The sequence below is a fragment of the Macaca mulatta genome, chromosome 8, assembly GCF_049350105.2.
Source record: "Macaca mulatta isolate MMU2019108-1 chromosome 8, T2T-MMU8v2.0, whole genome shotgun sequence".
Lineage (NCBI taxonomy): Eukaryota > Metazoa > Chordata > Mammalia > Primates > Cercopithecidae > Macaca > Macaca mulatta.
In genome coordinates this window covers 21,822,456-21,846,385 of record NC_133413.1, presented here as the reverse complement: position 1 = coordinate 21,846,385, position 23,930 = coordinate 21,822,456, and the positions used below count along the sequence as shown (strand labels likewise).

Genomic DNA, 23,930 nt, shown 5'->3' with positions numbered 1-23,930 from the left:
TTTTATGTGAAACAGGTTTTGGCTTGCTTCAAGTTGTGTTTCACTATTTAGTACCCTCTTTCGCTCACAGCAGATGGGCTCTACAGGTCCTGACAAGGTCTGAAATGAGGAATGCTGGGGAGCACCTGTAGGAACACTCAGCCCTGGATCAAAGTACAGCACGCTGTAAGGGACGGTACTGAAAAGAGTGGCAAGGGCAGTCTGGAAGCCTTGTCCCTACAACACAAGGGCTGGTTCCCAATCCTGGTTATGATGCTCAGAGCTGTGAACTGAAGAGATGCGTGATTACACATTTGCTTGCTGCTTTCCTCGTTAGAAGATACAGAGTCACTTTAGTTAACTTCCATTTAATTTAACATTTATTTCATTTTATATCCAGATGTCACATTTTCTACATTAAAATATAATCATGCTGACTCCCCCCACCCCCACCCCCTCAAAGAAAAAAGTGAAGAACTTTACACAACATGAAAGATGGAATGCACGGAGTAGGGAAGTCGCTATTGCACAAGTAACAAAGAACACAGAGAGACCAAACAGGACACATGGCAGAACTGCATAGAAGATCGCTCAGGGCTCACGTTCAGGAAGGCGCAGGAATTCAGAGAACTCTAAAGCTTGGAAATGCTATCGTTTGTGCCACAAAGATTACCCTGAAAAGGTAGAGAGAGGTCAAAAAGTAGAACAAAATTGGGGATTTTCAAAGGCTGCTCTCTAACAGAGTTTAAAATATCCGTAAACATAAGTGCGTTTGCTCCCCACCTTGCCTTCGGCATCTGGTAAACACTTTAGAAACTGAAACCACTGTTAGTATGTCAGAATGTAGAAAGGCTGTAGGTTTTTCTTTCTTCTTATCTTGTACCCCAAACAACAACTCTATTAGCGATTTTAATCACGTGACTCCTCTGCTTGGAAATCCAGTAAGGATCACCAAGACAAGGGGCCTCACTGCTACCTGACAGACACCAGCTGTGCAAAAGTTGCAGGATTCTGTGTATTATTTGGAGAGGGAGAGCTGTAAGACACAGGAATCCCAATACATATGTACTAAAGAGAAAAAGAAAACTGCTTTCACTCATCTATTCATTATACAGGAAAGAGCAAGTAGACAGTCAAAACCATCTGCTTCGAGCATCAGCACAGCCCAGCAACACAGGCACACCAACAAACCGAAAGCACACACTCAGGAAAGAGCCTCTTGGCCCTTCTCAAAGGAGACTTCTTTTAGACCGGATCTTGCCCCTAATGTAGAGACCAAAGCATTATAACTTCAGAGACTGGTACTCTTGAGGGAGTTGAGAGGTAAGGTCTAAGAGGCCCAAATAATGAGACCGTTATCAGGTAACTAACTACTCCGCTATGTACAATACATACAGCAATAGGAAAACGCCACTCCATCCCTGCAGCTACTTTAAACATAGCACTGAGGACCCAGGTTTTCTGAACGGGATATTTTAAGGTCTGTTAGCAGTTTAAAACGTTGCAACACTGGCACAATATGTTACCTATTCTTTGTTTTTAATTACAGGGTAACACAGTAAACTCCAACACAAAGGTGGGGATTGGGGAGCGCAAAAGGAATAAAGAAAATAGAACCAGTATTTCACAAGAGTGTGGAGCAGCGCAGAAGCGGCAGCTAATGCTTCGCAGAGTCTCGAGGGTAAAATTCGCTGAGGGTGCTCTGAGGGATTCTCTTCAGCATTTCTTTGGGGAAGATTCGGAGCAGCTGCCAGCCAATGTCCAAAGTCTCAAAGACAGTGCGATTTTCGTAAGGACCTTAAAAAATTGAGATTGAATTAATAAATGCAAATGACTTCCAACTTAGCAGTGTTATTCAGTATGTCCTGTTACATGACTAGCAGTGTATTAAATATATATTGGAAAAAAGGCTGGGACTCCCAAGACTAAATGAGAAGGAGTGAGGAAAAGAGGACACAGACGGTATCGTAAGGAACCAGAGAAGCGGAAGAGGCGGCTGGGCTGAGACAGGGAACAGTCTTGCGGGAGAGGATGGGGAGATAGATCTGAGATTTGACAACTGGGTAGCATACTTGAGGAATGGAAACTAGAATCAATGTTTTGTCCAGAGATTAGTGAGAAAAGTCTCCCTGGCACAGAAGGTTCACACAAGGAGAAAAGGCTGAATTTGAAGGCAACTAACACAGATGCTCAGAAGGCCATAAATGCCAGTCAAGCACCTGAATACACGCAACCCTCTCCAGAGCATCACTAGCTGAAGGTCAGTGGTTTTCCAAGTTGTTAAAATTATTTTTGGTGGCAGAATCATCCTTATCCCCACACATAAATCTTATTCTTTGATTCCAAGGCTGGAGGTCTGGGTTCTTCTCTCTAGATGAAAACTTTATTTTGTTTAAGATATTCAGGTTCTGCATTAAAAACATTCCAATAATCATGGATATTTTGGGGATTTGAATAATAATGTATCATATAACTGGAAAGGTGCACATCCTAAGTGTACAGCCTGAGGCATTTATTCCAAAGTAAACACACCTGCTGTAACCACCACTGATGTTAAGAGAATATCACTAGCATTAGCAGGGGTGATGGGAGAGACCAAGCAAAACAGCTTGAAAATCCTGCCTATGCTACGTCATAAAAACCATTACAGGTTTTTTTAGTAGAGGGACAACCAATAAAATTAGTAATATATTTACCCTGGCAATGGCACACAGGGAGTCAAGGAGACTGGTGAAAATGTTGGCACCAATGGCCAAGGGTGATGGGACAAAGGTTTGGACTAGGGCCTTTGGACTCAAGAGTGGTCAGAGACCGGCAGCTTCAACGTCACCCAGGAATTCACAGAAATGAAAAATCTCTGTCCCCACCAAGGTCTGCTCCATCTGAATCTGCATTTTAACAAGATTTCCAGCTGATTCAAAAGCATATTACAGTTTAAGAAATACAGGACTAAGGTATTATAATGGAAATAAAAACCGAATAGGGTAAGATATTTCAAAGGAAAACAACACAAATTAGTAAATAATTGATCACGGGAGAATAAGCAAAGAAGGTTAAGAATAATGCCCAGTTACTGAGCTTGGGTTAATGGAACAATGATTATACCAGAGGTAGATAAAAATTGAAAGGGCAATGCTAGGCAGGTCACTTGGAAAAAGCAAAAAAACTGGTCCGAGTACACTGAGCCTCAGGGGATGGTGGCATAAACAACAGTGGTGTTCCTGAGGCGGCTGGAGGTGTGGAATCAGAGGTCCGGACAGCGGGTGAAGGCCCACACACTGTAGAGCCACAGCAGAGTGAAAAGTGGGCACTGGGAGGGAAAGCAGAAACAACAGGTAACGGAGCTTTCCCGATTATTAACAATTAAGAGGCAGGAAGGTAAGAAATGAGAAAAAGAGATGAATATGGATGAATCAGGAAAGTGCCAAGCCCCAAATGTCAAAGCAGATCATTGCTAAGAAGTCAGCAGCAAGGAGAACTGGCAACGAAGCTGCACAGCAGAGGGCCTGGGAAGGAGGATTCAGAAGCGCGATGGAAGAAGGAAAACAGTGAGATGGTAGCTAAGTAACTGGAAAATCAAGTCAAGATCTTCCCAAGGTATTTAGAAGGCAGAGGAGAAGCCAGAGGGTTAAGGCAGGCAGGTGACAGAGCCTCTTCTCTAACCAGAGAAATAACTGTATAGAAACCAATGAGAATTCCCTCCGGCTTGGAAAGCAGTTTTCAAAATTACACACAAGGCGTTTTATGTTTGTAAGACAACAGTCATCTTACCCTGAGCAATAAAGTTCCTCTCAAACTTCTGCAGAAATTCCAAGTAGAGAAGATCATCTGAGGTAAGGGCTTCTTCTCCAACGACAGCTTTCATGGCTTGTACATCCTTCCCAATAGCATAGCATGCATACTAAAGAAAAGAAAGGTTCCCATCAGCAGAGAGAGGCTCTCAAAATGTTCAGTCATCTGGGATATAGGAATGTACTGCTCCAGTTTTCCTCACAAGAGCCCATAGAAGGAATTTACAAAATCAATTCACATAAAATTCATATGAAAGTACCAGAAGGACTATATTCTCACTCAGAAAGGAGTTTTCAGGCATACAATACACAGACACTCCTAATGCTCTACAAAAAACACACTTCTTCAATGTTAATGAGCTCAAAATTTATAGACCACTTGAAAATCAGAACTCATAAGGAGAAATCCATCTTGAAGTTCTAGTAAAAAAAAAAATCTGTGATATCACTAAATTTACCACTTCTACTTTATGGCCATAGTATTTTTCTTTATTTGTGATAGTGTACAATCTTATATGACTATAAAAATCAAGGATTTCAGAGACTACATAAAACTATACACTTTAGTGTTCTGGTGATGGCTTAATATGTTGAGCAAGAAATAGGTGAGAGCAGCCTTTCAGGAATACTCTATAATTAACACTAAAATCGCTAATAAAAAATTTAAACAACCTCATTGCTTGGCTTTTTATTTGGAAACATGATAGCATTAGACATGGGTTTCAAGCTAATCTTGATCATCAGCATCTATCCTTATGAGAAAAGGCTGCTGTGGTTCTAATGAATGATTATGTATTTCATATCAAGTCTACACTAAAATTCCATGTGGATGGGGAAAAGTGGTGAGGGTGAAAGACAAGAGGTGCAAGACAGCAGAAAGGCATCCATTTTTCTCAAACACCGTTCTTAGAAGAATGTACGTACCAGCTGGTTAGATACATCGGCATGATCCTTCCTGGTCATCCCTTCTCCAATAGCAGACTTCATTAACCGTGATAGTGAGGGTAGCACATTGATAGGTGGATAAATCTTGGGTAGAATGAGAGGGGAAAAAATACTATATTTAAGTACAATACTCAAGTTTTACAAAAAGCATTTGAAATTCATTATTACATCTTAAATCACAGAAAACTGCTGCATTTGTCTCCTAGATGAATTCTACTGTCTCTTCCTGGGAAGAAAAGGTAGCAAGAAACACTTTATGGCACAGTATTTCTTTCAAGAATCAAATCCAACAAAGTCTCATCTATAACACTGTACAAGACTATTTTAAAAAACTAAACTTTCAACATCTGTTTGGTAAGTACTACCACATTATTGAGTCAAAATGGTCTTCTGAACTGACTCAAAAAATTATATACGAAATAAAAAGATTAACAGTAATTCCTAAAAGCTGATTTTAGCAGTATCTACTAGAAAAGCATGGCAAAGTCATTTTTTTCTATTAAAAACAAGATTGGTAGATGATACCATTAAGGAACAGAATTCCCAAAAAAGCTGTTGGAGGCAAGTGACTCCATTTTAAGACACAATAAAGAAAAGTGACGATTCTTAATTCTGGTGCTCTGCCCACACCAGAATTTAAGATAACAGAAATGACAATTTTATAGCCACATTAAAAACAATTCAAGTTGATACTTTCTAAGGAAAGCAATTCCCAAAAGCAAAATCCAAGTCACTAAAGAGTAATGGATGAGCAAGCCTGCAAGTTTCAGAGCATTGCTCGCGTCCAGTACCTGTCTGTTGTGTAGCTGTCTGTCCACATAGATCTGCCCCTCTGTAATGTAGCCAGTCAAGTCCGGGATTGGGTGAGTGATATCTACCGGAGGAACAGTCGACGTTAAGCATGGCGTATTTAGGTTATGAGTTTTACAGTGGCCATCTCCCAGAACCAAACCCACAAGAAGTCCATCTGTACTACCTATAACATTACTTAGAAGAGTGTTGTTAGAGTCATTTTCTGTGATGCTGCAAATGTTCTGTGTCTGTGCTGTGCAGTACGGTAGCCGTTGGCCTAATGTGGCTATCTAACACTTGAAACATGGCTAACAAAACTGAAAAAACTTAATTTCAATTATTTAATTTTAGTTAACTTGAACTTAAATAGCCAAATGTGGCTAATGGCAACTATACTGGCCAGTTGAGTTTGGTTGCAGCAGTTAGATGCGTGTTGGCTCTATGAGGTAAACTGGCTGCATTCATAAAAAATACTCTCTCCCCTAGGTAAGTGCTCTCCCCTCTCAATATAGGTAAAGTTTCATTTTAAACTCGAAGTTCCCTTACAGAAATTTGCCAACCTGATGTATACTGAGAACATTCTTAGTTCATAAGCTATGTCAGATGGATACACAACATTTCACAATGCAAAATGTAGGCATGTAACACAGAGAAGTAAACACTAGCCAGGCTGCACCAAAAAGGTCACACAAAGCAACACATTTCCAAATCTGTTAAATTACATCATTTTGTAGCTACTCCCCTGGAACAAATCATTTTCACGTCAGAGGCAGTACAGAGTAACAGTGTGAATTATGAACTCAAACTGGGTCCTAAATCTATCACTTGCTAACCTCAACAAATCATTTTACCTCCCTGTGCCTCACACAGCATCTGCCTCAAAGTTGCTATGAGAAGCAATGAGTGAATATTTATAAAGCACTCAGAACAGTGCTCAATTACAGTAATAACTTACCGTAATTTGTAAAAGTGTTGTTGAAAAACTGAAATAAGGACAAAAAGGCAATACAGGAGAGGAATTCTAAACAGTTGTACCCCAGGAGCCACCCTGAGCACACACGCAGACAGGCATTGGAAAGTCATTTTTAACCAGCCCTTGGTTAAAAAATCTAAGTCTTGTGGAGCTTACTACCTGTACTCCTCATGCGGCACTTAACATGGTGGCCATCTTAAATTACCGGGGCACACACATAAAAAACATCCCCAGTTAGACTGAGTAACTTACATTAAGTAGAGATCATAAATTCTTTTCAAAAATTCTTTACATTTAGAACAGTGTCCTGCAAACAGCAGACACTCAATAGTACCTAATAAATGAAAGTTAAAAACTTAAATTATGAAGAAAATTGCCTTTCCTCCACAAAAGGATAATAACTATGGGTAACTTTCAAATGAAAAATGTTTTATTTAGCCACAAATAACCAAGATAAACTCTTAGGGGATGGGTTCTCAAAATAATTTCAACTCGAAAAGAAAGATGGGTCTTCTCTCTCCTTAAAAAGATTAGGTGTGTTATAATCCAAATACCAAAACTTACCATCATTAGGCATGGTAAGAATAGGGATTTGAGTAATCGAGCCGTTTCTCCCTTCCACTCGCCCAGCGCGTTCATATATTGTGGCTAAATCTGTATACATGTAACCTGGGAAGCCTCGTCGACCAGGAACCTCTTCCCTGGCTGCTGAAACCTGACAGCAGGTCAAGGAGAAGAATATCACATACCAGATTATAACGAGCTTGGTTAGAACACGTTTGTCTGAACATGCCGAAGTACAAAGTTGAAAATCCCATCATGTTCGTTTTAAATACTGTCCTTAACAATGATTTAGAAAAATCTCTCGGCAACATGAATTCAAAGTATTCCGTAACAAAAATGTTGACAATGGGGGACCACAAGGTTTTTGCTAAACTCATACTGCCATAATGTAAGTTTTCAAATAGTTTGCTAGAAGAAAATCTGTTTGCAATTTTATAAATCAAAGGAAGTTAATTTTAAAACAGAAAAGATTGTTGGTTCACAAGATTTATTCCACGTGGTAGAACTAGCTATATTTATCTAACCTAATCCCAAAAAGGTCAAAAGGGAAGGAAATGTACACCAGGAATCATCTGCTGTGCTTTACAACATTATTTAATTTAATCCTCACAGCAACCCTATGAGGAAGGCGTTACCTCCAATTTACAGTTGGAATCAAGGGTCAGAAAAATTAAACAATTTCTGAGGGTCACAAAGTCAGGAGTCCATTCCACTGCACAAAACAAGAATGGTGATAAACGATCTTTCCCTTAGAGACATGGATACTAGACTACAGGCGTGCATGTTGACCTACAATCAACTAGAACCCTAAAGCATTATGAAATGCAGCTTCTAAGTGCTACTCTGATATATTCAAAGGAGCGTGCTACAGCAGTGCTCCTCACAGCGCGGTCTGCAGACCAGCTGTTATCAACGCGCAATGATCACAGAGAAAGTAAGATAAGCACTTAGAAACTTTCAGGGCAATCTGGCAGAATAATTTTATGCCTGTTGAATCTAATAATTTTAAAATTTGCATTTGTAAATTATTTATCTATTTAAAACTTCACTTTTCTAATAACTCATCTTTATTGTATTTTACAAAAGTATTGGTCTGTGATGGATGGGGGAGAAAAGTTAGTCCTTGACTAGAGTTAGTCTGAAACAGCAATATAGCAGAGTAAGATATGGTGACAGCACTGAGGGAATTTTAAGAAGCGAGGTATTGATACAGCCTGTCTCTTCAGAAGTCTTTTTATGTGCTTAAAAGAGTAACTTACTCAAAATTTCAGTAACTCGTATTCGAAAAAATACCCCAAAACTTCTAGGGGTAACTGTCAAAATCTCTTTCTTGAGAGACAGGTCTCATTCTGTTGCCCAGGCTGGAGTACAGTGGCACAATCAGAGCTCACGGCAGCCTCGAATTCCTGGACTCAAGCTATCCTCCCACCTCAGCCTCCTGAGCAACTGGGATCACAAGCGTGTGTGCCACTATGCCCGGCCAATTTCTTAATATTTTGTGGAGACACGGTCTTGCTATGTTACCCAGGCTGGTCGTGAACTCCTGATCCCAAGTGCCCCCTCCTGTCTTGGCTTCCCAAAGTGCAGGGATTACAAGAATGAGCTACCGTGCATGCCCAGCCTGCTAGAATCTTAATACTGTTCCTAAACATTAGGTTTTCTGAAGAAAAAAGTGCTGGAGAGAGTACTGTCAGAGTATGGTCTTTATAATATATTAACTTCATTAAAAATGGAATTATAAAAAGAGTTAAAAATTAATAGTCTGGACAGAAACAGAACTTCCCAGGAGAGTAACTGAATAAACAGCTTGAATTATTTACTCCATTTTACAATCATTTCTTAATCCATGGAGACAGTGACAGTATGAGATACACAGGCTAACCATTTAAATCTTATCCTCTAATCACTTCTACCAAGTTGACAAAAAGGAATTATTTTCCTTTCTGATTTATTAAGCCATTCTACTAATATATGAACGGTGGAATTAAAAAACCATAATTGAAGAATAATGAAAACTTGCAAAGCGACAAGTTAACCCTGAAAATTAACCAATTTTGTTTAACGGAGGGAAAAACATGAACAAGATACCTCTCGAAGTGCTTCAGCGTAAGAACTCATGTCTGTGAGGATAACCAGTACGTGTTTCTCACATTGGTATGCCAGAAATTCAGCTGTGGTTAGAGCCAGGCGAGGAGTGATAATTCGCTCAATGCTGAAAGGGAACTTAGTAAGTCTTAGGCCACTCAAACCAAAAGACCAAAAAGAAAAGACAAAAAGAAATGATTCTGGAAACAACAGTACAATTCCCCTTTTAAAGTTTTAAATAAATTCAGGAGAGCAAAGCAATTGTTGCTTTACAAATTCTTAAGTAAGGTATTAACAGTTATTTATAAATGTCTCAAATTTCTCAGTTGTATGGTTTCTCAACACTGGGGTGGGGCGGGGCGGGGGGCAGGAAGGAGAGAGACAGGGAAGAAATGAAAGCCAGATTTTTCAGGTAAGAGGAAAAAATCATTTACAGAGAGTTGATTGTGTATTAGGTAATTTATTAAGTATGATCTCATTTAATATGCAAAACAACTCCATGAGACAAGTATCAGTTGCCACATTTTACGAGTTTCAGAACCTAAGTAATTTGCCCAATGCCAGATAAGTATCAGGAAGCAGGGCTGGACTTTAAATACAGGGTTACCTCACCGCTAGGTCCAAATGCTGTTATTACCACGGTTTACCTCCCCAACCTTAAGAAACATTTTTGATCCCGAGTCTGGGCCACAGAAAGAAATAGCTCTGTTTACTTACGTTGGGTCATTCGCCAAGTTCAAAAAGAGGCAGACATTGTCCATTGAGCCATTTTCTTCAAAGTCAGATTTGAAGAATCGGGCAGTTTCCATGTTTACCTAAATAACAATAACTTCATCAGTGCTGGGAGAAGAAAAATCCTGAACATTTATTTCTGATGAAAGCCAAGCTACAGATTTGAATTGTTCCTTCTTTTAAAATCTCAAGTATCCCAAAAGTTTTCACAAAAGCCAACAGAACAAAGAGCCGGTTTGGGGCACAAACAACATTATTTTTAAATTTCAAATTAGTCAAACGCCAAATTTTAGTCCTTAGTTTGGTCAAAAATGCCAGACTGCAAATTCTTTACCTAAAGAAAAATTCAACTATATATGTACAGCTTACTACATTGTTCTCATAACACAAGCAAAATTTTATATATCATACTAAAACAAAAAAATCTACTTACACCCATAGCAGCAAATACAATTGCAAAATTTTCCTCACTGTAGTCTACTACATCTTTGGATTTCTTTACCAAACCAGCCTGGCGACAGATCTGAGCTGCAATCTGATGAGCAAAGTAGAAGAATTCAGTTGAAATCTAAAATAACATTTCTACAACAAAATAACTTTTACTGTCAACTTTTTGGAATTGAATCATAAATGAAACCAGGACGTTTTAGGGGATTTATTCAAAGAAACTATTTTGTACTTTTTGCAAAGATATGCAAGAGTAAGCAAGAAGACATGTGCATAAATAAAGATTTAAGGTAACTGGATTATACAAACAATAACACTGAGTATTTATTTTGAAAATCCTTCACTTGGTTTCTCAGGAACAGTGATGCATTTAGAAATTCTTGTCTGCTAAATTTCATAGCAAACCGATCCCAGTCCTCACCTCATTGTGTGGTAGCCCAGCAGCAGAGAAGATAGGAATTTTCTGCCCCCTGGCAATACTGTTCATTCCATCGATGGCTGAAATGCCAGTCTGAATCATTTCCTCTGGGTAGATTCGACATTGAGGGTTGATTGGCTGACCTAATGTATTTCCAGAAAGGAAAATTTTAACATGTTGGCACAATATTCATGAATGAAATTAGAAATCATATCAAATTAAAAGAAAAGAAAAAGCACCAGGAGACCAGAACTACATAAAGCATCTCTCTACTACTAAAAAAAAAAAAAAAATTCAGTTAGTTTTCAAATACAAAACTTGAAATAATTTTTTCCTTTACTCTTTTGTAGACTCACAAAATATACAGTAATAGAATTCAAGTTCCTAAAGTAAAATAAAGGTATAGCAAATAAGAGAGAAGTCCTAATGCCTTTTTTTTTTTTTGGAGACAGTCTTGCTCTGTCGCCCAGGCTGGAGTGCAATGGTTCACTCGGCTCAGTGCAAGCAAGCTCCACCTCCGGGGTTCATGTCATTCCCCTGCCTCAGCCTCCCAAGTAGCTGGGACTACAGGCACCTGTCACCACGTCCAGCTAATTTTTTTAATTTTTTTTTTGGTATTTTTAGTAGAGATGGGGTTTCACCATGTTAGCCAGGATGGTCTCCATCTCCTGACCTCATGATCCGCCCGCCTCAGCCTCCCAAAGTGCTGGGATTACAGTCGTGAACCACCGCACCGTGCCGAGAAGTCCTAATTTCAAATTCATGGTTTTACCATATACATTTCAGACACATCCTAGATATTTTACAGTATCTTAAAATATTAATACATAAAACTTTAAGGTAATTTCTAAGAAAATACAATTAAATAATAAAATAATTTATAACCTGTGGAGTATGTTGCTTATCTACTTTAAATGATATCACAAACACCACTCTCTATCTGGCAAAGGTACAAGACAGAGAGAGGCTATTTTATCCCAAACACAGAAACCCATCTACTGTCCCTACCCATGATATCAAGGAAGTCTTCAGCCAGTACAACAGGACCTCTGTCAATGGGTTTTCCCGATCCATTGAATACCCGACCTAGAAATCAGTAACAAGACAGGACAAAGTAGATGCTGACTTTCAAACGTTCATAATTTTTAAAAGACCTTATGGAAATATGTTTAAAAGGAAACAGATCTCAGCTTAGAATGAATAATATCCATTTACCAAGCATATCCTCAGACACTGGTGTTCGGAGAATATCCCCAGTAAACTCACAGGACGTTTTCTTAGCATCTATACCTGAAGTCCCTTCAAATACCTATCAAGAAAAAGAATCAGAAGGGTAAAAGTAATTTAGATCATGGGCATTTACATTTTATTCATCTGCTAAACAGCTCTTATAAAATACACGAATGTATACTACTTTTGATATAATGAGCAAAGACATATAATAAATCAAATTGTCAACCTTCAGATCAAGGGTTCATGCTACAGGCCAAGCCTGATAAACAAGCTAAGTATGTTTTGTTTTGTTTTTTAATTTTTTAATATATATATTTTTAAAGGGTTGTTTCAAAAAAAAAGAAAAAGAAGGAAGAATATGTAAGAGAATTTAGTTGGCCCCACAAAGCCTAAAAGCATTACTCTCTGGCCTTTTACAGAAATGTTGCCAATCCCTGCTTTAGACTATTTTTAAGGGGAACATGTTATTGAGAAAACTGCCATTACCCATAGTGAGGTAACATTAAAAACTAGGAACTGTATGAGACAATTTAAAAGAAGAGACTCAGACAGATGCTCTTTTGGTTTCATCACATCATCACTGAATTCTGCTTTTCATCTCTCTCCTTCTACATGACTAATTTTATCCATTTAAATTTCAAATTAGTCAAATGCCAAATTTTAGTCCTTAGTTTGGTCAAAAATGCCAGACTGTGTTGCTGTCGGACTAAGTGGAGCTAGGTGGCTGACAATGAGCAAGAAAACATGCAATGATAATTATTTTTCCCTGCAGCCGGTAACCAATCTCTAAAGACTCTAAAAACACTTATACAATGATCATCACAGAAAGAAACACGTAGCGTTCCCTATGTGTCGGCAGCTAGGCAACAGTTCAGCTGGCCAGGTGCAACTTACCTGAACTACTGCCTTGGAACCACTAACTTCCAGAACTTGCCCACTTCTCTTTGTGCCATCTGGTAAGGTCAAATGGACGATTTCAGCATACCTGGGAAACTAAAGAGAAAAAAAATAAAGGATCAATAACCCACATTTTAAAAGCCCTCCAAATTACTACACATGCTCTGTCTCTACCATGGTGTGTCCGAATGTGCAACCCCCTACTCTCCACAGATACAGGTTTAGGCTGAGAGCTTTCAATATCCTCAGGTAGTTTAAGTCCTTTCAACACACATCACTGACACGTATATTAGCAAACAAAGCATAAGGTACAGAAGAAGGGTCTTAAATCCTTGAAAACATGGCAATTAAATGTATTGCTTTTCCTCTGCATGCATGTTTTATAGTTTTGAGGCTACAGAAAGGTACAGATAAACATGTTCCCACCACCTAGAACTGATGATTGCTTTCTAGGTTGTGTGTATAATCAACCGTGTGCTTCAGGTGTGGTTGATAGGGGAAGAATAAAATGTTACTAAATAGGCTAGGCTCGGTGGCTCACGCCTGTAATCCCAGCACTTTGGGAGGCCAAGATGGGCATATTATCCGAAGTCAGGAGTTGGGGACCAGCCTGGCCAACATGGTTAAACCTTGTCTCTACTAAAAATCAAAAATTTGCCGGGCATGGTGGTACATGCCTGTAATCCCAGCTACTCAAGAGTCTGGGGCAGAATTGCTTGAGCTGGGGAGACGGAGGTTGCAGTGAGCCAAGATAACGCCACTGCACTCACTCCAGCCTGGCTGACAGAGCAAGACTCTGTCTCAAAAAAAAAAAAAAAAAAAGTTACTAAATAATAATTACTATTATAATAAGATAATGCTTAAGTCTTATCCTCAATCTAGTTCTCCTAACAAGATACATATTCCTCTAACCCATTTTTACTCTTTAAAAAGACATGTCTCCAAAAAATGTAGTTTGGTGATTTACGTAAATGGCAATGTACTTATCATTCTGCAATTTGTTTTCCGCAATTTGTTTTCCACTTGACCTGATATTAACATGACATTCTGTCACGTTAATACTTATTTTATCAACATAATTGAAAGATGCATCATTATTCTGTGTGATGTGGAAAAAAAAAACTGCCAATTAAACTATGATGTGCCATTGGTTGTAAGACCCTTTGGAGATATGGGCACCTTAGAATTAATGTTAAAACAGAGGATGTACAGTTAAATTAGATAACTACACTACATTTTATTTAGCAGTTCTTCTACCAGTGGAGTTTTGGGTTGTTCCAAATTTACACGAACACAAAAATGTTACAATGAGCATTCTTGCATGTGGCTCCTCATACAAGCCAGAATTTCCCAAAGCCATTTGGTGGGCCACATACAAGCTATGCCCATTTTCTGCCAAACTAACTCTGTAAAGGAACCTTATTAATTTACAGTCTCCTTAGCAGTATAAAAAAGTATCCCTTCCATCTTTGCCAATCTACGCTTTTAAATGTAATTTTTTTTTTTTTTTTTTTTTTGAGACGGAGTCTCGCTCTGTTGCCCAGGCTGGAGTGCAGTGGCCGGATCTCAGCTCACTGCAAGCTCCGCCTCCTGGGTTCACACCATTCTCCTGCCTCAGCCTCCCGAGTAGCTGGGACTACAGGCACCCGCCACCTCACCTGGCTAGTTTTTTGTATTTTTTTAGTAGACACGGGGTTTCACCGTGTTAGCCAGGATGGTCTTGATCTCCTGACCTCGTGATCCGCCCGTCTCGGCCTCCCAAAGTGCTGGGATTACAGGCTTGAGCCACCGTGCCCGGCCTACTTTTGCTGATATTTTACATAGGTATTTTTGCTTATATCTAACATGAATGTATTAAGAATTTTGGCATCTGTGTTATAAGTGAGAACAGCTATTTTTCTTTTCTAATACTACACTTTTTCTGGTTTGGAGTCAAAGATATGCTAACTTCACAAAATCAGTGGGCAGCAGTGCTTCATCTTCTTCTATTCTGATATAATTTGCCTGAGACTATCTGTTCCTTGATCCTGTATGTTTTATGTTAAAAACAAAAGCCAAAATCTAAAATCAAAACAAATCACTATAAATCTCACGATCTAAATAGATTTTTCTACAACTACATAAAATTTATTTACCAGTCTTCCCTCACCTATAACTATACCCCAATGTAACATTCAATGAAGCTTTTTTAGGTCTCTTAAAATTACTTCCTCAGAGACGGTTTCTAAGTCCTTCCCAGTATAATCTTTCACAGCACCCTGACTCTTCACAGCACGTACCAAGTAGACATTGATACTATATCTGCATCTCCACTATACTATGCTCAACTATGGGAGACCCCATTCTTGTTGTTCACCATTTTATTTTCTGTACGGGGCTCAGCACTTAACACTATTAAGCCCAAATATTTTTTGAGCTGTTTCAATAATATACTTAGGAATATTAAAAAATTTGTATTTTAAAAATGAGTCCAAAAGTTTATTTAACAAAGAATATAGAAAACAATTAAAATATACAGAAACAAACAAAGCTTCCTAACATTGTTCTCAAAAAACAAAAGAGTAGGCTATATTCTTTCACAAAACGTTAATGGGCACCTGCCTAAATCTTGTACAACTTAAGTTTAATTATGGCTTTGAATCAATCTTCAGCACATATCAAACTGCAGTCAGGAGGTAACGTCGCTAGGTTTCATCTTGAGATTAGTTTCTAAAGGTGCCTTATCACACACAAAGATATTACCTTAGTGATAAAGCAGAAGAGGCAACGCACTTTGCCCCTTTCTTTTAAGAAATGTTTCTCGATGTATCTTCTGCTTCCAGAGGGGTCACATGCCAAGCACAAACGCATCATTAACCTCTCTCGACAAACTAGTAATTGTATGCCTCTCCTTGACCCACCCCAGTAACCAATGTACAATTACTGTTCTAGAAAACATATTACAGAAATTATTTTCTTGGATGATACTTTGGTCAAACAGCTCAGGTAAAAAGCTTAGCCCAGGGTATCTGATAGCCAAGGGTATCAGGGTATCTGGGCTTTAGACTGACTGACACTCAGTCTAAAGCATGGCTTAAAAATCATAACAAAAATTTAAAGTGTACTAAATAGGACCTAATGCCACATTTTTAACTACATAAATAGACCATAAGAGATAGTGGTATTACCTTAACATGATCTAAGATCACTAGCGGACCATTGACTCCAGATACTGTCTTGTATGCTGGAAAGAAATACAGAAGAGTCAGCTTTAGTCAAACAGCACAAAAGCTTAAATTAGCTCTCTGGCATTACCAAAAATCCTTTCTACGTTTTCATATCTATTAGAATACGCAACACTCAAATAGTTACAAAATTTTTCAATGCATTTATAAAAATGTCTGTGCCTACAGAACTTTTCATAACTCACTGTCATCCAACCAAAAATATTTTGAATCCTTAGTAAGAGTAAGTCATTGTTCTAAGCACCCAGCATACAAAAACAAGACATAGAGGGACAGACTCTGCTTGCCTTTGAAAGTTCGGTCTTATGAGAGAGTTAGAATGTGATGTGATAAGGGCTCTCACTATGGCCTGCAGAGGGTTTGTGGGAGCACAGCAGAAACAGGGCAATAGTTCTCATCTCAGGGAGAAAAGTAAAAACTTTATAGAGGAGGTGGCATTTAGCTAATTAGATGAGGAAAGGGAATTTTTAATGTTAAGCAGAAGTGACCAAAGTCACAAAGGAAATCGGAGAAATTGTATATAGCCTGCAAGGTAAAAAGCCATAATTAAATGGTGTCATAAAAACTAAGAGAAAAGAGCTTTTGAAGGAGGGAGTAGGCAATGGAAAGAAAGGCCAGAGGTCAAACAAGATAAGAAAAGTATCCTTTTAAAAAAAAGTCAAATGTTACTGCCAGGTTAGAAACTGTTGTTTTCCACTGCAAAGTGCGCCCTACGAATAAACTGCTACTCTACCCCAGCAGGTCCTACCCAAAGCCCTCACCTATCACACCTGCACGGCAAGTGAAAGGGGGATCAGGTATAAGAACACTCAGGGGACAGTAATTCTACCAGACACCTACAAAATTCACTAAATTTCATAAGCAGAACAACTGAAAAAAATACATGAACCAAAGTTTTCAAGAAAATTTACTATAAGGCCTAAAATAATTAATATGAAGCTGTCTAGCAACTGGGAATTTGTCACTTGCTAGATTTCTTTTGAGGTCTTATAATGAGTTTGCACAGAGATTCCTGGCAGAGATGTGGACTCCCAGGAATGAGGAAACCATTTACTAACCAGTCTGTCCACTCAAGGGGCTTTGGAATTTAAAATTACAATTCCTTCAGCCTCAGGCTGGGAAGCCAGAGCCCTGGTACAAATGCTAGGACGGAGCAGACAGCGCTGTCAGGGCTTCCATCTTTCCTGCTAACCGGACGTTTAAATCCAGACATCACATATTTGCTTGAATATATCAGTAATTGTACTGTAACTGTCTCAATAGAGGCCCCCAACTGAAGTGTTTTTTTGTTTTTTGTTTTTCACTTTAGATAAAAAGCAAGCTACTTGGAGGGATGGTCATGTGAAAGGATTAATCATTCCCCTAGATTACTAGAAAGACCCCATTTGCCACTCTGCCACTTTTATGAAAACTATCCCTACTGTTTTAAAATGATCGAATACTCTTAAAAAACATAATTCCAACCCCCAAAAGATTTCTTCATTGTTCTCATTTTAAAAAGACTCCCAACATTGTTTTTCAATGACTTTCTAAAATTGCCAAGTGGAAATGGAAAGTGAGCTACATTAGAAATATGTTTTCTTGAAACCAGTTTTCAGAAATGCAGAAACGTAGACCTTTCCAAAACCTTTACCAAACAGCTGGGGTCGGGGAGGGGATATGGTGTTGAGATTTATGATAAACTGTTTTGAATAAAATGAAACATCAGTAAAATACATCAGGTTCTTAAAATTCTCTTTTATTCGACAAGACTGTATCTCCTTTATACGTCTAATTTCTACAACAATAAAGCTTCAGAATCTCATATTTAAAATTCAAGCTCATTCCAAACCATGAAATTTTGCCAGTCACGAGCAAAAGTATGACCAAGAAAAAGAAACACTAATCATAGCTTTTCCTGGAAACAGTAAATCAAGTTGACTTCTACTACAGAAGGCAAGATTCTACTTCCTCAAAAGTCTCTAAATTTGCAATAATGTATCCAGCCTTTCAAAAGCCAATAAGTAACCTTGCAGGTTAACTGATAACACCAACATACATTTAGTAAGCACTTTTCAGGAATTCTCATTTAATCTCCATAATGGACATATGAGTTAGCTATCATTATTCTAAGTTTCAGAAGAGAAAAATTATTCTCAGAGAAATTATTGTGTCTTGCCGAAGGACACAAGCAACCAGCCCAAGGCTCTGAACGTGCACACTCTAGCTCCAGGGCCACTTATCCTTTGATTCTACTACAGCCCAAATTCTAAAACTGAACCGGTCCATTTTTTGTGGTATGGTATCTTCTAAGAATTATGAAGCGATATCACCCAAAACAGTTTCGCAAGCCTGCAATTTTAGCTATGAAAAACAGGTTTTTACTGTTCGCATCAGGGAATATTTCCCTGTGTCTACGCTTTGTCATAATCACAAAACAATCTTTTTCCAATGGAGTCGTAGCTACTGGAAGAGTTTAAGTAGAGAACGGAGAATCTGGTGGAGGTGATTCAGCCATCTTCCTGCATTGAAAATCACGAAAAACATGAGGCGATGAGGAGACACTTCGAAACAAACCAGAGGTTAAACATGCTTGGTTTAAATTCAACTGACATATAAAAACGAAGCTAAGACATGTTATAATCCAAATAAGATAAAAATGTGACCCAGCTTTATAGCTGGAAAGAGTTTCATGTTTTTACAGAGCATCTTCAGATAGGCTATCTGATTTCACCTTCACAGAACACAACGAGGTGGGTGCTAGGGTTTGAATATCCCCTCGGAAACTCCAAAACAAGTTGAAACTTCATCCCTGATGTGGCAGTACTGACAGGTTAGGCCTCTAAGAGGGGACTGGGTCATGAGGACTCTGCTCTCATGAATGGATGAATCCATTCATGGGTTAATGAGTTATCCTGTGAAGGGAACTGGTGGCTTTACAAAAGGGAGAGAGACCTGAGCTAGTGCCTCCGCATTCTCAGCCCCATCACCATGTGATGTCCTGAACCACCTTGGGACTCTTTCAAGTCCCAACAGAAAGAAGGCTCTCACCAGATGCGGCCCCTCCACTTTGGACTTCCCAGACTCCAGAACTTTAAGAAATAAATTCCTTTTCTTTATAAATTATCCAGTTTCAGGTTTTCTGTTAAAAGGAACAGAAAATGGCTAACACAATAGGCAAGGCTGATGCACCCTAAGGAAACGAAGGCCCTGATAAGTTTGTTTTTAAATGGGGGAGCCAGGCTTCTAACTGTTTTGTTTTTCTTTAATCTTAGGATTGGTACTCTATGACCCTTATATTATTTCTGGCCTTAGTCTCCAGTACAATTAAAAAGTATGGAGATCATACAGCTTCCAGCACTTGGACTACAAGTGGGAACTAAAAGACAATTTATATAAAACTACAGCTCTGTTCCATGGTACTAAAACTATCTGAGAGAAAACCAAGCAGAATGATAACAAACACTACCTTTTATCTCTCGACAGTATTTATCCAGCCTTCCTCACCATTACCATTAACAGCCCAAAACAGAGATACCAGTTTACAGTATGGCTGTAAAAGACATTAAGTTGCCCTTCAAAAAAGACAAAAACCGATTTGCAAATTACCTAAATATTTCTATTTACCAAAATACTGACCACTCCTCTCCAAATGAACAAGAATTTGAGTCCGTAGGTGGGTGTACGGGGGATAATCAGAACTTCTGACAACACAGAAGATACATTACATTCTTAACATATTTTACAACCAAAATGTCTTGGCTTTGATTCTGAACTATCGTATCAGGCAGACAACAAGTATTTATGAAGTAACACTTAAAACCCAAAATCTACAGAGGTTTTAAGGAGCACGTATTTTGTCAGACGACATCCTCTTCCTCCTGCAGGACAGGAGACTGTTCAACACTACTAACACCATTTAATGATTATGAAACACTCAGAAAAAAAGTTGACAGCCATTGCATAATGTGTCCTAGTCTTTTAGCCTCCACCTTATTAGCAAAACAAAAACCCAGAGCAATCATCCTCTCTTGTAAAAGAAGAGTAAAGATCCACACCATGAGCAGTGGGCACCTAAAGAAGAGGTTCTAGAAAAAAAGCAAGGAGAAGATTCCTATTTTGACTTTTTGCAGGGCTAGCTCTGCCTTATAAGAAACTTAAGGTCAGTTGATTTAGGGTCTCAAGAAAAATGGAGACGACCGAATTAAAAATATATAGCATTCAAAAGCTCTACGTATGTTGTTGAACCTTTCCTTTTAAGACAAAATCAAGTTTTCATTCCTTGTGACTTCAGAAATTCAACTAAAATGCTCAAGATAATTTCCTAATTTCAAGCCTGACTATGTTTTCCATTTCTTGTTAAAAGTCCTATAATCTGGAAGCTATTTTTAAAAAGGATCTAATTTGTACGGTGGAGCTGTCAACATTACTCCATTTCTTCATTCAAAAACCACAACTTTTTAAGTTTAAATACAAGTTACACAATTACAAGGCACATTCTATTTGTCAGGCACTGTGCTAGGCAGTGGGGACACAAAAAAGATCTCTGACTTCTAAAGGTTCAGTGTGAAGCTTTAGGCCGGGCACAGTAGCTCACACCTGTAATCCCAGCACTTTGAGAGGCCAAAGCGGGCGGATCTCTTGAGCTCAGGAGTTGGAGACCAGCCTGGGCAACACGGGGAAACCCCATCTCTACCAAAAATAAAAAATAAAAATAAAAATAAATTAGCTGGAGGTAGTGGTGTCCGTCTGTAGTCCCAGCTACTTGAGAGGCTGAGGTGGGAGGATCGCTTGAGCCTGGGAGGTGGAGGTTGCAGTGACCTGAGCTCACACCACTGCACTCCAGCCTAGGCAACAGTGAGATCCTGTCTCAACATACACACACACACACACACACACACACACAAAATAACTATAATTACATATCCCCTTAAATTATATCATCAATCAATTTACAAAAATTAAGAGGTTGGCTGGGCGTGGTGGCTCATGCCTGTAATCCCAGCACTTTGTGAGGCCTAGCGGGGCAGACTGCCTGAGCTCAGGAGTTCGTGACCAGCCTGGGCAACACAGTGAAACCCGGTCTCTACTAAAATACAAAAATTTAGCCGGGCGTGGCGGCATGAGCCTGTAGTCCCAATTACTAGGAAGGCTGAGGCAGGAGAATTGCTTGAACCCGGGAGGCAGAGGTTGCAGAGAGTCAAGATCGCGCCACTCTGCACTCCAGCCTGGACGACAGAGTGAGACTCTGTCAAAAACAAAAAAACAAAAAAACAAAACAAAACCACAAACATTAAGACGTTAATCAGTATTTACTCAGAAGCAACTAAAACTTTTGCGTAGAATGAAAAATATGGCAAAAGAAGAAGATATTCAAATGCTGTTAGTTGTTAGCCTAAGTACGATATCATTTATGCTTTTTAGAATAACACGGATATACAAGTGAAACTCAACCAGGCATTTCAACTCCCTGCTCTGATTCCGACCATGTTCACAATCTATCCACTGAATTATGTGAGCAAGGAGTTTAAATACAAGTTACACAATTACAAGACACATGCTATGTGTCAGGCACTGTGCTAGGCAGTGGGGATAAAAAGGATCCCTGACCTCTAACAGTTCAGTGTGAAGCCCTATGCTACAACAGTTTTGTCAAGAATAACGTCTGGAAAAATTCTTCAGCAACTGGCTAAGTACGTACGAACTATGGAGAAATCACATTCATCTCTCTTAAAGGTTTACAATCTTAATCACGGAGTATCTTTAAACAACATTATTTCAGTTGATATTCTCTGAAATGATTAATTATATGGAAACTGACTACTGCACCTTTATAACCTCTTTTGAGAGGCACCACTAACGTCTATCTGTTCTACCCAAAGAAAAGCAATGCATACAAATGTAATTAATAAAAGAGAATCTGTAATTCGTAGGTATAAATTTATTGCCAAGGTTTGCATAAGAATGCAACATCTGCCGATTTCCTGAAGTAGCTACTTCAGCTCAGATAAGCCCCAACATACATTGTCTAATTCGAACAATTCCCAGGGTAAAAGGCACATCTCAGCAATCCACCGAATCAAATGTTTTCCTTTTTCTTCACACTGCAGTGCCATCACATGACCCAGTGACAGATCAGGATGTGGATTAGTCAGGCTTCAGATCGCCCAGGCTAACACCCTTCATCTGAAATCCTTTTTAACCAATCGGCCACCTACAGACAGGCACTCTGGCAATTAACCAGTGAAAATGCAGCCTCACCACCTGGGGAAACATCATGTGCTTTTCCCAGTTTTTAAAAAAGTCTATTTCGAGACTTTTTTAAAAACTGGGAACTGGCTCATTGCCAGTTCCCAAGAACGCTGTGAAGTTAGATGCTACACAACTGCATTCCCTAGTAATCAAGAACCATTTCTTTCGGAATTGCTGAGCTATCCACTTAAACCTAGTTCATTAAGGCCTTTTTATTTAAATAATCACAACACTTAAACAAGCCTATGCACACACACCATCTATGGGCAAAGCCACTTGGCTTCCCCAAAGAACCTTGCACTCAACCAAGTTCGGTTAACTGGTCAGTAAATGAAGAGGCAAGGGTAGAAAAAGGCCCAGCGGGAATTTAAGAACCTGGATTTTTAGTCCCTGCTCTGCCAATAAGTGTCTGAAGCATGGCAAATTCTACCCCTTCCAGAACCTTAGGCTTCTCACCTGTAAAATGATAGGGTTGGACTGGATGACCTGCAAGGTACTTTTCAGCTCTAGCGTTTTCTGATATCTAGGTGTCCTTCTGTGGAGCAGCCCCTCCACCAAACACCAAGCCACATCTCCCTCTGGCTAACTGGCCTGACCTCCATCCACGAAAGGCCTGACCACGCCAGCGATGGCTCTACCGTCTGCCCTCCGCAGTAGCTGAAAACCCCACTGAGGTCCTCATCAGGGGAAGGGGAGAAGAAGGGGCGTTCCCTCGACCCCTAGATATCCAAATGAAGTCAGGGGAAGATTAAGATCGGAGTGACAAGAAGTGGCCCTCGGGGACGGGAAGCAAGTGCCTGAGAATGCTCCCCACTAGGGAAGCTGGGGAGGGGAGGGGGTAAGGGTGTAGGGCAATAGCCAGGAGCCCACCAACCCCAGGAAAAAGTTCCTGCTGGTGCTCTTGCCCTCAGCCCACCTCCCGGAAATACTAGGTACAGGCAAATCTCCTTCTAAAGAGACAAGTGGGTCAGGGTCGGAGGGGAGACGCGGGAGGGAAAAATAAATCCTGCACCCTACCCGCTGGCTAAGCAGGTGAGTGGGAGCAAAGGGCTAGGCTAGGGAGCAAAGACCGGAGACGTCTTGCTCTCTGATACTCACTGAGGCGAGGCTGGGAGAGGTAGTTCCGACTGACGGCCAGCGCCTGCTCCCGAGCTCCCACCACCGGCCCACCGGTGGGCACGGGTAGCTCGGGTGCGGCCCCGTTGACAATCCCCCGCATCGCCCGCAGCGCCATCTTGTCTCCTCCGTCCCGACTGGCCCAGCAGCGACGCCGCGCACGCGCGGATATACCAAAGCGGCCCGCGCCCCCGGCTCCGCCCATGCGCGCTGCGGCGCCCCGGCCTCGCCCCGCCCCCTTCGCCGCCGGCCGCCCCCAGCCTCGTGACTTCGCGCAGCCGGGGCCTGGCGGGCTTGCGGGCGAGAGGAGCTGACCAGCGTGCTGGGAGGCGGGCGCGGGCGCAGAGGGAAGGGAAGCGAAACAGGGCAGATTGCAGGAAAGAGGAAAACCAGCCAAAAGAGAGCCGGACAAGCGGGAGGGGAGGAAGGCAAATGCGTGCAGGCACAAGTCAGCTGATGTCCCTTTCGAATGGGCTTTCATGACGCTGAATGGAGAGAATTCA

The 23,930-nt window shown here is 40.1% G+C and overlaps 1 protein-coding gene across 1 annotated transcript; it reads right to left on the bottom strand.

The window, feature by feature from the left end:
- Positions 1–336: 336 nt before the first annotated feature.
- Positions 337–23,571, bottom strand: ATP6V1B2 (ATPase H+ transporting V1 subunit B2). The gene is made up of 14 exons (XM_077943126.1): positions 23,410–23,571; positions 16,024–16,079; positions 12,854–12,952; positions 11,942–12,035; positions 11,735–11,812; positions 10,730–10,869; positions 10,295–10,396; positions 9,847–9,944; positions 9,133–9,256; positions 7,045–7,195; positions 5,507–5,589; positions 4,695–4,799; positions 3,751–3,880; positions 337–1,776 (listed from the first exon to the last, which is right to left on the bottom strand). Exons 1-14 carry the CDS (start codon positions 23,543–23,545, stop codon positions 1,637–1,639), a joined length of 1,536 nt encoding a protein of 511 aa, XP_077799252.1. The 5' UTR covers positions 23,546–23,571; the 3' UTR covers positions 337–1,636.
- Positions 23,572–23,930: the final 359 nt, after the last annotated feature.